The 14,377-nt window shown below is 59.1% G+C and overlaps 2 protein-coding genes across 7 annotated transcripts in view; both read left to right on the top strand.

The window, feature by feature from the left end:
• Positions 1 to 14,377, top strand: part of PALM (paralemmin) — a 39,208-nt gene that overhangs the window by 19,327 nt on the left and 5,504 nt on the right. For 4 of the 6 annotated variants that reach the window (XM_055250074.2, XM_063620003.1, XM_055250075.2 and 1 more), the window contains exons 5-8: positions 3,064 to 3,214; positions 6,039 to 6,060; positions 7,443 to 7,502; positions 11,802 to 11,933. In XM_055250074.2, the coding sequence (XP_055106049.1) occupies positions 3,064 to 3,214; positions 6,039 to 6,060; positions 7,443 to 7,502; positions 11,802 to 11,933 (365 nt within the window). The remainder of the gene's footprint in view (positions 1 to 3,063; positions 3,215 to 6,038; positions 6,061 to 7,442; positions 7,503 to 11,801; positions 11,934 to 14,377) is intronic. The other 2 variants (XM_055250079.2, XM_055250076.2) reach the window with 1 other exon arrangement.
• The window catches only part of AZU1 (azurocidin 1), a 99,694-nt gene continuing 88,542 nt past the window's right edge, over positions 3,226 to 14,377 (top strand). The window contains exon 1 of the mRNA XM_063620008.1: positions 3,226 to 5,154. The gene's annotated coding sequence lies outside the window, so the exon portion shown is untranslated. The remainder of the gene's footprint in view (positions 5,155 to 14,377) is intronic.

Consider the following 14,377-nt stretch of genomic DNA (forward strand, 5'->3'; position numbering starts at 1 on the left):
AGCTCACGCCCCTGATCCCAGCGCTTTGGGAAGCCGAGGTGGGAGGATCACTTGAGATCAGAAGTTCGAGACCAGCCTGACCAACATGGTAAAACCCCATCTCTACTAAAAATACAAAAATTAGCCTGGTGTGGTGGTGCCCAGCCTGTAATCCCAGCTACTCCGGAGGCTGAGGCAGGAGAATCAGTTGAACCTGGGAAGCAGAGGTTGTGGCGAGCCAAGATTGCACCACTACACTCAAGCCTGGGTGACAGAGCGAGACTCCGTCTCAAAAAAAATAAAAATAAATAGGCCGGGCGCGGTGGCTCAAGCCTGTAATCCCGGCACTTTGGGAGGCTGAGGCGGGTGGATCACAAGGTCAGGAGATCGAGACCATCCTGGCTAACATGGTGAAACCCCTTCTCTACTAAAAATACAAAAAAATTAGCTAGGCGTGGTGGCGAGTGCCTGTAGTCCCAGGTACTCGGGAGGCTGAGGCAGGAGAATGGCGTGAGCCCGGGAGGCGGAACTTGCAGTGAGTGGAGATCGCACTGCTTCACTCTAGCCTGGGTGACAGAGTGAGACTCCATCTCAATAAATAAATAAATAAATAAATAAATAAATAAATAAATAAATAAAAAGGCATGGACGTGCTGGGCGCGGTGGCTCACACCTGTAATCCTGGCACTTTGGGAGGCTGAGGTGGGAGGATCCCATGAGGTCAGAAATTTGAGACCAGCCTGGCCAAGATGGCGAAACCCAGTCTCTACTAAAAATACAAAAATTAGCTGCATTAGTGGCGGGCGCCTGTAATCCCAGCTACCCAGGAGGCTGAGGCAGGAGAATCGCTTGAATCCGGGAGGCAGAGCTTGCAGTGAGCCGAGATCGCGCCACTGCACTCCAGCCTGGGGTATAGAGCGAGAATCTGTCTAAAAAAGGAAGATATGGACAGGGTGGGGCAGTTCTGGTGGGTTTGCGGCCTTGGAATGAGCCGAGTGTTACCCACTGCCTGGGCCTCAGTTTCCTCACCTGTGAACCAGGGAGGCAAAAATCCCTCAGTACGTCTTTTTTTTTTTTTTTGAGAAGGATTCTTGCTCTGTCGCCCAGGCTGGAGTGCGGTGGTGCAATCTCGGCTCACTGCAAACTCCACCTCCCGGGTTCACGCCATTCTCCTGCCTCAGCCTCCTGAGTAGCTGGGATTACAGGCGCTGGCCACGCCTGGCTAACTTTGCATTTTTAGTAGAGATGGGGTTTCACCATGTTGCTCAGGCTGGTCTGAAACTCCCAACCTCAGCTGATCTGCCCGCCTCTGCCTCCCAAAGTGCTGGGATTACAGGCGTGAGCCACCGCGCCTGGCCCCACTGTGCATCTTAATTCCAGCAAACATTAAGCACCAGCTGTGTCCCTAGGCTGGACGGGATGTTCAGACAGAGGTGGGGATGAGATGGGCCTGGCCCTGTCTGCAGAGAGGTGGATGGTCAGACACTTGGGCGAAGGCAATGGGAGTTACTGGCCGTGGGGACTGGGCACGCTGGGATTCTTTTCACGGGGCCCTAGTGGGCACAGGCTCAGGCCCCTCGATGGAGGGTGAAGACCTGGCTTGAGGCCTAGTTTGCTTTCAGAGGCCTCAGCTTCACCCCTCCCCAGGTCAACCTGCTTCTCAGGTGCTGAAACTGAGCTGCTCTGGGTCTCTACTACCCACCTTCTGCCCGCTCAGGGGCTCTGCCCAGGCACCTGCTACAGGAAGCCCTCCAGGCTGACTGTGGGCTCCCAGACACCTCCTCCAGGAAGCCCTCCAGGCTGACCGTGGGCTCCCGGACACCTCCTGCAGGAAGCCCTCCAGGCTGACCGTGGGCTCCCAGACACCTCCTCCAGGAAGCCCTCCAGGCTGGCTGTGGGCTACCAGACACCTCCTCCAGGAAGCCCTCCAGGCTGACCGTGGGCTCCCAGACACCACCTCCAGGAAGCCCTCCAGGCTGACCGTGGGCTCCCAGACACCTCCTCCAGGAAGCCCTCCAGGCTGACCGTGGGCTCCCAGACACCTCCTCCAGGAAGCCCTCCAGGCTGACTGTGGGCTCCCAGACACCTCCCGCAGGAAGCCCTCCAGGCTGACCATGGGCTCCCAGACACCACCTCCAGGAAGCCCTCCAGGCTGACTGTGGGCTCCCAGACACCTCCCGCAGGAACCTTCCAGGCGGACTGTGGGCTGGACCCCTCTTCTGGGTGGGGGGACACAGGTCTGGCTCTTTGTCCAGCCTGCCAGCCTGGGCCCACCTTGTTAGACCTACAGACTCAGCCCTCGTCTGTGCTGTCCTCGGGCTGGGGCTGAGCTGCTGTGAATGTCGCCCTCCCTTGCCAAACCCCGGGGCTGGGATTTCATATCCCGGTTTTGTTTTCCTGGATCTGTTTTTCCCGTTATCTTCTAATACTTGGAAAGTGACATGGTTTTTCCAGTTTCCCCGGTGAGATAAAGTTTCCTGTTAAAATACACAAATTTGAGCGGGAAAGGAGAGTTCATTTGATACAGACAGTGACATAAACAGCACAGGCCAGGGATCAGGGGACACAGGGAGCCAGACCTGGTTTGGATCCCGCCTCTGCTACCTTCTGGCTTTGTGCCTTTTGCACTCCGTGCCTCAGTTTCCTCCATCATGAAGGAGCACGATGTCTCTTGGGGCTGCCTGGGAGCCTTAAATTCAGAGAGCTAGGCTGAGTGTGGTGGCTCACGCCTGTAATCCCAGCACTTTGGAAGGACGAGGTGGGCAGATCACCTGAGGTCAGGAGTTCAAGACCAGCCTGGCCAACATGGTGAAACCCGGTCTCTGCTAAAAATACAAAAAATTAGCCGGGTGTAGTGATGCACGCCTGTAATCCCAGCTACTCGAGACCCTGAGGCAGGAGGATCACTTGAACCCGGGAGGTGGAGGTTGCAGCGAGCCAAGATCACGCCATCGCACTCCAGCCTAGGCAACAAGAGCGAGAATCTGTCTCAAAAAAAAGACATTCGGGTGCTGTCGTACAGAAAGTGCCCAGAGCCCCACCGGGGATGCAGGAGTCACCCTCACGCGCACACCCTCTCCCCAGGTTGGAGAAGGAAATTGAGGTGCTGGAGCGTGGAGACTCTGCCCCAGCCGCTGCCAAGGAGAACGCGGTGGCCCCGAGCCCAGTCCGGGCCCCAGCCCTGAGTCCAGCCAAGGAGGAGCGCAAGACAGAGGTGGTGATGAATTCGCAGCAGGTAAGGGGGTGACTGGAAGGGGCGGATCCCCAGGCACCCACTCCCGATGGCTCTAGAGGGAGACCCCAGCCCTTCCATGTCAGTGTAGCTGAGGGGACAGGCACAGACTAGAGCCAGGCACTTGGTTTCAAGCTCACTGGAGCCACTTCCCAGCTGTGTGAGCCGGGACACGTGGTTTCGCCTAGCTGGGCCTCGGTTTCCCCATCTGTAAGATGGGGAAGTAATCAGAGCAGCCACCGCTGGGGGCATCGGAAGGGCTCAGGGAATGCAGGAGACCCGCCTGGGGGTATTATCAGAAGGGCTGAGAGAACGGCAGGAGACCCGGTGCCGGTGGGTGTGGCCGTAGTGCTGTTTTGTTTTTGTTGTTTTTTGACTCTAGTCTCATTCTGTTGCCGAGGCTGGAGTGCGGTGGTACAATCTCACAACCTCCGCCTCCCGGGTTCAAGCGATTCTCCTGCCTCAGCCTCCCAAGTAGCTGGGACTACAGGCACCTGCCACCACACCCGGCTAATTTTTTTGTATTTTTAGTAGAGATGAGGTTTCCCCATGTTGGCCAGGCTGGTCCCAAACTCCTGACCTCAGGTGATCCGCCCGCCTCGGCCTCCCAAAGTGCTGGGATGACAGGCGTGAGCCACCTTACTTGGCCTGGTTCTTTTTGACACAGGGTCTCACTCTGTCACCCAGGCCAGAGTGCAGTGGCACAATCACAGCTCACTGCAGCCTCAACTTCCCCAGCTCCAGCAATCCTCCCGCCTCAGCCTCCCGAGTAGCTGGGACCGCAGGCGTGCACCACCACGCCCGGCTAATTTCTGTATTTTTGGTAGAAACGGGGTCTCTGCTGCCCATGCTGGGGTTGTCATGGTTTCTATTGAGCACCTGCATCTGTTTCATGTGGCTGAGCCTCCCGAAAGCCCTGCCCGTGGGAACAGTATCCCCGTCTGATGGAAGTAAAAATCTCAGCCCACAGAGGTAGAGAGGCTGGCTCAAGGCCACACAGCTGAGTGGTCCTTAGTGGAGTCAGCTGTTAATTCTGGCATCTGCCATCTAAGCCAGACTATGCTAAAACCGAACCCTTGGCCGGGTTTGGTGGCTCATGCCTGTAATCCCAGCACTTTGGCAGGCTGAGGCAGGCACATCATTTGAGGTCAGGAGTTCAAGACCAGCCTGACCAACATGATGAAACTCCGTATCTACTAAAAATACAAAAATTAACCAGATGTCATGGCGGGCACCTGTAATCTCAGCTGCTCGGGAGGCTGAGGCTGAGAATCACTTGTACCCAGGGGGCAGAGGTTGCAGTGAGCAGAGATCACGCCACTACACTCCAGCCTGGGAGACAGAGAGAGATCCTGTCTAAAAATAATAATTTAAAAAAAAAACAGAAAAAAAAAATCTGATTCTGGGCACAGTCCCGGACCTCACTGAGCTCATGTCAGGTGGGAAGATGGCGTGAATCGGGAACCACCCAGGGATGGTGGTCAGGCCGAACAGGTGGGAAGCCCAGGGCGCTGTGGAATGCCCGAGGAAGTGCCTCGTTCGTGGGAGGGCTGGGCAGGCGACCTGGAGGACGTGGGGTGGTTTTTTTGTGTTTTGTTTTGGAGACAGAGTTTCACTCTTGTTACCCAGGCTGGAGTGCAATGGCATGATTTCTGCAACCTCTACCTCCCGGGTTCAAGTGAGTCTCCTGCCTCAGCCTCCTAAGTATCTGGGATTACAAGTGCCCGCCACCACGCCCAGCTAATTTTTGTGTTTTTAGTAGAGATGGGGTTTCGCCATGTTGGTCAGGCTGGTCTCGAACTCCTGACCTCAGGTGATCCGCCCGCCTTGGCCTCCCAAAGTGCTGGGTGCTGGGATTACAGGCATGAGCCACTGCGCCCAGCCAAGGAAGTGGGTTTTGAAGGTTGAATAGGAGTTCTTCAGGCGCTTTTCCCTGAAGGTTGGTTGAGCATGGACTAGTGCTGGCATGGGAGACCCAGCAGTACACATGCACGGCCCCTGCCTTCCTGACGGTCACACCCGGTGACGTGATAAGGGAAGAGCACAGTGAGGGAGCATCAGACACCACGGCCCTGAGACAGGAGTGTGTCCCAGAAACAGCAAGAAGACCAGGGAGGCTGGGGCACGGTTCAGGGAGAGGGGCCTGTGTGCAGGGTCTGACCATGCAGGGCAGAACGGGCTCAGACAGGAGACACTAGACCCTGGGCCTCGCGCAGTGGCTCCCAGGAGGCCAAGGCAGGAGGATCGCTCGAGAGCAGGACTGGACAAGACTGGAGGGGGCACAGAGGAGCTGGCTGGATTCAGCCAGCGGGAGCCGCTGATGCAGGGTCATGTGGGGAGGGAGGGAAGAAATGAGATGGACTGGGCGCGGTGGCTCACGCCTGTAATCCTGGCACTTTGGGAGGCCGAGGTGGGCGGATCACCTGAGGTCAGGGGATCGAAACCAGCCTGGCCAACATGGAGAAACCCCATCTCTACTAAAAATACAAAATTAGCCAGGTGCAATGACGCAGGCCTGTAATCCCAGCTACTGGGGAGGCTGAGGCACGAGAATTGCTTGAACCTGGGAGGCGGAGGCTGCAGCGAGCCGAGATCGCCCCATTGCACTCCAGCCTGGGCGACAAGAGTGAAACTCCGTCCCAAAAAAAAGAAAAAAGAAAGATGACCTCTGTGTTTCTGCCCAGAGTCCCAAGAGAATAGGATGAGAAGCGCGTGTGTATGACGTCACCCACTGTATCGGGCCCTCCCCAGGCTCCTGACCCCGTGGCTCCCCTTCCTCTTCCCGGGGATGCTGACGCCCCTGACCCTTCTCTCTTCTTTCTTGCAGACCCCGGTGGGCACGCCCAAAGGTAGGGCTTCTGGAAGGAACTCGTGGGGCCTCGGCGCACTCTGGTGGCCAGAGAGGGGATGGCAGGGTGGGGAGTGAAGCTGCAAACTTAAGTTGCTCCGTGCCTCACGCCTGTGATCCCAGCACTTTGGGAGGCCGAGGCGGGCAGATCACCTGAGGTCAGGAGTTCGAGACCAGCCTGACCAACATGGCGAAACTCGGTGTCTACTGAAAAAATGCAAAGACAATTAGCCGGGCATAGTGGCTTATGCCTGTAATCCCAGCACTTTGGGAGGCTGAGGCAGGAGGATCGCTTGAGCCCAGGAGTTCAAGAGCATCCTGGGCAACACAGGGAGACCGTGTCTCTGCCAAACATAGAAACATTAGCCGCTGGCCAGGCTCAGTGGCTCAGGCCTGTAACCAAAGCGCTCTGGGAGGCTGAGACAGGTGGATCCCTTGAGGTCAGGTGTTTGAGACCAGCCTGGCCAACATAGTGAAACCCCATCTCTACTAAAAATACAAAAAAAGTTAGCCGGGTGTGCTGCGCGCCTGTAGTCTCAGCTGCTCGGGAGGCTGATTTGGGAAGATCGCTTGAGCCCAGGAGGTTGAGCTGTGATCACACCACTGCACCCCAGCCTGGGCGACAGAGCAGGACACTGTCTGTAAAATGCATTTCATGGAACGTGTCCGCTTCTGTATCGATAGCGGGACAGCCACCAGCCGGGATTGACGCTGGCGTCTGAAGTGCTTCTGGCCTGGTTTGTTGTGTGTTAATTATTCATAAGGAGAGTGTCTCCTTGTCTTACTGTAGAATTAAAAATTAATCATTAAAAAAAATCCAGACAGGCCTCTCAGGGATTTTGTGAAAATCACTGGGCTGAGGATGAGGAATGAACTGTGAGGCTGCCTGTGGGATTTTCTAGGGGTCTCGGGGGGTCCAGGTGCCTTTGTCTGTGCCGGATCTGTGTGTCTGGGGGCCCAGGTGCCTGTGTCTTTGTGTCTGGGGGCCTGTGTCTGGGGGCCCAGGTGCCCGTGTCTGTGTGTCTGGGGGCCCAGGTGCCTGTGTCTTTGTGTCTGGGGGCCTGTGTCTGGGGGCCCGGGTGCCTGTGTCTGTGTGTCTGGGGGCCTGTGTCTGGGGGCCCAGGTGCCCGTGTCTGTGTGTCTGGGGGCCCAGGTGCCTGTGTCCGGGTGTCTGGGTGGGATCTGTGTGTCTGAGGCCCCAGGTGCTTGTCTGGGTGTCTGGGGGCCCAGGTTCCTGTGTCTGGGTGGGGTCTGGGTGTCAAAGGCCTAGGTGCATGTGGGCGTCCGGATGCACTTGTGTGAAGGGGCGTTGGGCTGTCTGGGGGATCCGTGTGACCTCTCCTCTGACCCCCATCTCTCTCTCCACTTCCGCCTCCTGTGCAGACAAGCGAGTCTCCAACACGCCCGTGAGGACGGTTGACGGCTCCCCCATGATGAAGGCAGGTGGGTTGGCCCCCAGGCTCTGCGCCCCAGATCCAGCCGCCGTCAGGGACCAAGTCTCGGTCCAGGGGGCCGGGTGGGGTGGGGGCGACACCGACCTGCTCTCCGCAGCGTCTGACGGGGCTGTGGTTATGGGGGTGGCGGCTGGACCGAGGCCAAGGCTCTGAGCCTGGGGTGGGGGCCCCCTCTGCTTTGTTGCCTTGGTCCCACGCCAGCCCACGCTTCCCTGAGAAGACGGGCCCCACGCATGGCGGCTCTAACCGACGCGACCTCACGGCTTTCATTCCACCCTAACCTCACAGCACCCTCCTGGGGCCTGCAGGGGGTGGTGCTCACGCCTGAACACGCTCGCTGCAAATCTTACCTGCTCCGGTCCTCGGGCAGTAGGACTGGCTGCCCTGGGAGAAAGTGGGCGCCCCGTCCCTGGAGGCAACCAAGCCAGGTCCCCAGCACTGCTGCGCTTCCAAGAAGCAGGGGAAGGTCGGGGTTGACGCTGAGTGCCACACGGTGCTCAAGACAGGCTCGAACCCCTGGTCTGCTGCGTGGCACCGGTGCCTTGAATTTCTCCACCTGCCAGACGGGTGGGACCTCGGTACTCCATCCTGGGGCCCCGCACAGGACAGGAGCCCAATAATGAGAAATCATCGCAGTCGGCAAAACCACTGCCGTGGGAGTGAGCTGGAACAGCACAGAAGCAAGGCAGAGGGCCGGGTGCGGTGGCTCACATCTGTAACCCACCCCAGCACTTTGGGAGGCCAAGGCGGGTGGATCGCCTGAGGTCAGGAGTTCGAAACCAGCCTGGCCAACATGGTGAAACCCCATCTCTACTAAAATACAAAAATTAGCCAGGCATGGTGGTGCACGCCTGTAATCCCAGCTGCTCGGGATGCTGGGGCAGGAGAATCGCTTGAACCTGGTAGGCGGAGTTTGTAGTGAGCCGAGATCATGCCGCTGCACTCCAGCCTGGGCGACGAGCAAGATTCTGTCTCAGAAAAGGCAGCAAGGCAGGGAGGTGAAGAAGGACTCTGGGGTGGCTGGCCAGGACGGGACAGGGCTGGAAGGAGAGCCACCCGCAGACCCAGGTCTCCAGCACGGTCCAGGGTGGAGGTTGCCCCAGGATGCGGCAGACAGAGACAGAGGCATTTGTCAGAGCAGGTGGTGCCTGTGGGCCTGTGTGCCAGTGAGACCAGCCCTGGCAGACACCGAGGCCCAGGTCCCCTGCTGATCCCCGTGGCCACTGACTGTGCAGTGCGCAACCTGCTCAACAGCATGGGCAGCTCTGGACTAGCTGTCTGGGGTGGAGGGCTGAGGCTGTGCAGGGATATAGGGTTGAAAAACAGTCGTCCCTTCACCCGAAATGCCTTTCAAGCGCCTGCTGTGTGCCAGGCATTGGGGGAGAGGGTATTCTAATGAGGGCCATGGCCTCTGCTACGGTAGAAAAGTGAGGCCAAGGACGTTGAGCTGGAGGAAGGGGAATTTGAACCAGAGGGCTCAGGGGAGGGGAGCGTTCAACGTAAGAGGTGACGTCTGAGCAAAGACCCAGAGGTGCTGAGGGAGCAAGGCACGCAGCTGTCTGGAGGAAGGTGTCCCAGGCACGCAGCTATCTGGGGAAAGGTGTTCCAGGCAGGGGGCACGGCCAGTGCAAAGGCCCCGGGGCAGGACTGCGTCTGGCGTGTTAGAGGAACAGCCAGGAGGTCTGTGTGGCTGGAGCAGCGTGAGGAGGGGGAGAGGGCGGAGGGGAGATGATGGAGAGATTGTTGAGGGCCCTGTGGCAGGGGCGGGAGGGGACGTGGGCTTTTCCCTGGAGGGAGGCGGGAACCATGAGGGCTGCAGGCAAAGCCGGGACCGCCCGACTCCGTGCTCACCCACGCCCTCTGGTGACTGCAGGGAGAACAGACCACGGACGGTGCCAGGTGGAGGGGACAGGGCTGCTGTGGGAGGAGGCTAGGGTGGGCCGTGGAGGGGCGAGCAGTGGGCGGTTCCTTGTGTTCTGAAGGTGGAGCTCTCAGGGTTTGAGGAGAAACGTGGCGTCAGGGAGGACTGGCCGGGCACGGTGGCTCACCCCTGTAATCCCAGCACCTTTGGAGGCCAAGGCAGGCAGATCATTTGAGGTCAGGAGTTGAAGTCCATCCTGGCTAACACGGTGAAACCCCGTCTCTACTAAAAATACAAAAATTAGCCGGGCACCGTGGTTCACCCCTGTAATCCCAGCACTTTGGGAGGCCGAGGTGGGCAGATCACGAGGTCAGGAGATCGAGACCATCCTGGCAAACACGGTGAAACCCCGTCTCTACTAAAAATACAAAAATTAGCTGGACATGGTGGCGGGCGCCTGTAATCTCAGCTACTCGGGAGGCTGAGGCAGGAGAATCGGTTGAACCTGGGAGGCAGAGACCACAGTGAACCGAGATCGCGCCACTGCACTCCAGCCTGGGTGACAAGAGCAAAACTTTGTCTCAAAAAAATAAGAGGGAGGACTGAGCTGCTCCCAACGGGTGGGAAGAGCCAGGGTGGGGGCAGGTGCAGGGGGCAGATCGAGAGTAGTGTTATGGATGTGTGAGAGTGGGGCTCCTGTGGATAGGGGCTGAGTCCAGGTCAAGGTCCAGGTGGGGATGGGTGTGCGGGAGGTTAGAGCCCAGTGCCTGGGCGAGGTCCCCGGTGCAGAGCAGAGTCCAGGGCCGTAGCCGGGCCTGAGCGTCGAGGTTGGGTGGGAGGAGGGAAACGAGGTGGCTGTGGGGGCCGAGGGGCCAGGCGATGGCAGGGCTGCCCACAGTGGGGACCGATGGTCCCTCAGAAGTGGTGAAGGAGCAGGACATGCAGCTATCTGGGGGAAGGGTGTGCCAGGCATTGGGAACAGCCTGTGCAAAGGCCCTGAGGCCGGGCCGCACCTGGGGTGCACCTGGTCAGGCCAGTCCTGGCAGCCCTGTTCAGCTCCCACTGCGGGGCGGGGCCTCCGGGAGGGGCCTGATGACCCCCGGTGCTCGGCATCTTCGAGCAGGCCTGGGGGTGGCAGGCGGCCGCCAGTCGCTGTTAGGATGCAGGCTCTGTGTGGTTTCTGTAGGAATGATTTTTACAGAGCAAGGCAAGGTGCTGGCTTGGAGTTAGGGCCCTGATGAGTAGCAAGTTCGACTATCTCAGGAGGGTTCCTTCATTCTGAGTCTAAATAGATGACGGCATGTCCAACCGTCGGCTGGAAGGAGGCGTCGAGTCCTGGGAGCTTGGATGGTCGGGGCGGGGCAGAGGTCGGGCTGGGGATTGTGGGTCTGCAGACTGAGCCCCCGTCTCGGCCGTGACCCCGGGCAAGGCAGGGTCTCCCTGGGACTCACCGGCTCCTCTGAGAAACCAGGAATGGTGGGGCTCGAGGGCTCACGTTTATAATCCCAGTGCTTTGGGAGGCCGAGGTGGGAGGATTGCTTGAGCCCAGGAGTTTGAGACCAGCCTGGGCAACATAGACCCCCATTTCCAAAAAAGATAAATAAATTAGCCGGGTGTGGTGGCACACACCTGCGGTCCCAGCTACTTGGGAGGCTGAGGTGGGAGAATGGCTTGAGCCAGGAAGGTCATGACTGCAGTGAGCTGTGATCGTGCCACTGCACTCCAGCCTGGCCAACAGAGGGAGACCCTGTATCTATTTAAATAATAGGCCAGGCGCGGTGGCTCACGCCTGTAATCCCAGCACTTTGGGAGGCCAAGGCAGGTGGATCACCTGAGGTCAGGAGTTTGAGACCAGCCTGACCAACACAGAGAAACCCCGTCTCTACTAAAAACACAAAAATTAGCCAGGCGTGGTGGTGGCACATGCCTGTAATCCCAGCTACTTGGGAGGCCGAGGCAGGAGAATCGCTAGAACCAGGAGGTGAGCCCAGATCACACCGCTGCGCTCCAGCCTGGGCGACAGAACGAGGCGGCTCCATCTCAAAAAAATTAAAAAGATCTGGGAACAATGAAGGCTTTCCAGATGGGCCGGGCTGGAACCTGAGCTTGACAGACAAGAGTTTGGTGGCCAGACAGAGGACACAGTGCAGAGTACAGGAACGAGGACCATCTGGGCAGACAGCAGGATGGGCCTCGAATGCCAAGGAGAGGTGTTCAGACTGGTCGTCCCCGGGCACTGGGGAGCTATGGAGGGATGTAGAGCTGGGGAGGGCCGCGTCGAGAAGGTGCCCAGGCATCCCCGGCTCCGCCTGCCCCATCGCTGCTTGGCTCTGCGCTGCTGGCTCCCCCGTCCCTGGCTTGGCCGCAGCCCGGCGGGGGGTGCGGGGGCGGGCAGGCCGTGGTGTAACCCCGTGACTCTCGTGCCAGCCATGTTCTCAGTTGAGATCACTGTGGAGAAGGACAAGGTGACAGGGGAGACCAGGGTGCTGTCGAGCACCAGGCTGCTCCCTCGGCAGCCGCTCCCTCAGGGCATCAAAGTCTACGAGGACGAGACCAAAGGTACGAACACCCCCGGCCCCTGCCCTCCCACCTCCCGGGCCGGAGCCCTGAACACGTGTGCTCCCAGTGTGTGGGTCCGGCGTCTGCCCCGGAGTCAGGACCCCAATTCGATGTGAAGCAGATGACGATGTTCAGGCCAGGGCCTCACCCCCTGCGGCCCACGGCTGGGCTCAGAGGTCGTTCAGCCCTGGGCCCACTGCCCAATCATTCATCCACTCCAGAAAGCTGCCTGAAAGCTGAGCCGGGCACCAGGTACCCAGCCGGGCTCTGGAGGGAAATCCGGAGGTAGATTCAGCTTCTGTCCTCGCCGGGTGGCAAACCGGGCCCTTCCATCTGGAGCTCCTAAATAATTCATTTAAGTAATTACTGCTAGCACAGGGGCTCACGCCTTTAGTCCCAGCACTTTGGGAGGCCGAGGCAGGAGGATCACTTGAGCCCAGAAGTTTGAGACCAGCCTGGCAGCATAGCAAGGCCCCGTCTCTACCAAAAAAAAAAAAAAAAAAATTACCCTGGCATGGTGGTGCGTGCCTGTGGTCCCAGCTACTTGGGAGGCTGAGATGGGAGGATCACTTGGGCCCAGGAGGTTGAGGCTGTAGTGAGCCGTGATCACAGCACTGCACTCCAACCTGGGCAACAGAGTGAGACCCTGTCTCTTAACAATAAAAAATAATAATAATAAAAGAATTGCTAGCGTGACAGAAGCTACAGAAAATGCACATCCAGGGGGCTGTGAGAAGGTCTCACAGGGCGAGGATGGGGCTGGGGGAGGCTTCCCAGAGGAGGCAAGCAGGGGCTCATCAGAGGCACGCAGTGCATGTGAACCACACCTGGCAGAGCTGCAGCCCCTGCAAAGGCCCTGAGGTAGGATGGAGTTTGCTGGGCTGGAAGGTCAAGGGGAGCTGGGCTGCAGGAGTGAGGGGAGGTGGGCTGCAGGGGTGAGAGGAGCCCCAGGGGATGAGAGGAGCAAGTCTGCGGGGTGAGGGGGAGCCAGGCTTCAGGAGTGAGGGGAGACGGGCTGCAGGAGTGTGGGGAACCCGGCTGCAGGGGTGAGGGGAGCCAGGCTGCAGGAGTGAAGGGAACTGGGCTGCAGGGGTGAGGGGAGCCGGGCTGCAGGGGATGAGAGGAGCCAGTCTGTGGGGTGAGGGGGAGCCAGGCTTCAGGAGTGAGGGGAACCCAGCTGCAGGGGATGAGAGGAGCCAGTCTGCAGGGTGAGGGGGAGCTGGGCTGCAGGAGTGAGCGGAGACAGGCTGCAGGAGTGAGGGGAGACGGGCTGCAGGAGTGAGGGGAACCCGGCTGCAGGGGTGAGGGGAGCCAGGCTGCAGGAGTGAAGGGAACTGGGCTGCAGGGGTGAGGGGGAGCCAGGCTTCAGGAGTGAGGGGAGACAGGCTGCAGGGGTGAGGGGGAGCCAGGCTTCAGGAGTGAGGGGAGACAGGCTGCAGGAGTGAGGGGGAACCCAGCTGCAGGAGTGAGGGGAGACGGGCTGCAGCAGTGAGGGGAGACAGGCTGCAAGAGTAAGGGGGAACCCAGCTGCAGGAGTGAGGGGAACCCAGCTGCAGGGGATGAGAGGAGCCAGTCTGCAGGGTGAGGGGGAGCTGGGCTGCAGGGGTGAGGGGAGCCAGGCTGCAGGGGGTGAGGGGAGCCTGGCTGCAGGGGTGAGGGGAGCCCGGCTGCGGGGGGTGAGGGGAACCAGGTTGGTCAGGGAGTTGAGCTGGGCTTACGAAGGGAGGAGAAGGGTGCTTTGCCTGGAGGCAGGGGGACAGGCAGGGCGGTGTCCTGAGGGCTTTGGGAAGCCTTGGGTGTGTTGGGTCCTGACGGTGCTGAGGTCTAATTTGGTTTTAAGGGCTCCTCCTAGTGGTCAAGAGGCAAACAGGCTGTGGGAGATGCCAGGGATCCCAGGAGGAGGGAAGCTCCACACTAAAGCCCCAGTCTCTCTCTTTCTCTCTCTCTTTTTCTTTTTATTTATTTACTTTCTGGAGAAAGAGTTTCACTCTGTCGCCCGGGCTGCAGTGGAGCGACGCCATCACAGCTCACTACAGCCTCCAGCTCCTGGGCTCAAGCAATCCTCCTGCCTCGGCCTCCCAAAATGCTGAGACCACAGCCATGAGTCACCACACCCGGCCTCTCTTTTATGAGATATAATTCGCAGACCATAAAATTCCACCTTAATGGGAGGCTCACCTGTGCCCAGGACACTGAGACTGCAATGAGCTGTGATGGCACCCCTGCACTCCAGCCTGGGCGACCGACCAAGACCCTGTCTCAAAAACAAGAAAGAGGAGAGAAGCCCCATCCCCCCCATCCCCTCCCCAGTCAGCTGTCACCCCCGTCCCCTCCCCTCCCCTCCCCAGCTCTGGCACACATGCATCCCCTCCTGTCTCTCTGGATTGGCCTGTGTTGGACATTTCATAGAAATGAGATCACACGGCCGGATACAGTGGCTCACA

Source organism: Symphalangus syndactylus, chromosome 17 (assembly GCF_028878055.3).
Source record: "Symphalangus syndactylus isolate Jambi chromosome 17, NHGRI_mSymSyn1-v2.1_pri, whole genome shotgun sequence".
Classification (NCBI taxonomy): Eukaryota; Metazoa; Chordata; class Mammalia; order Primates; family Hylobatidae; genus Symphalangus; species Symphalangus syndactylus.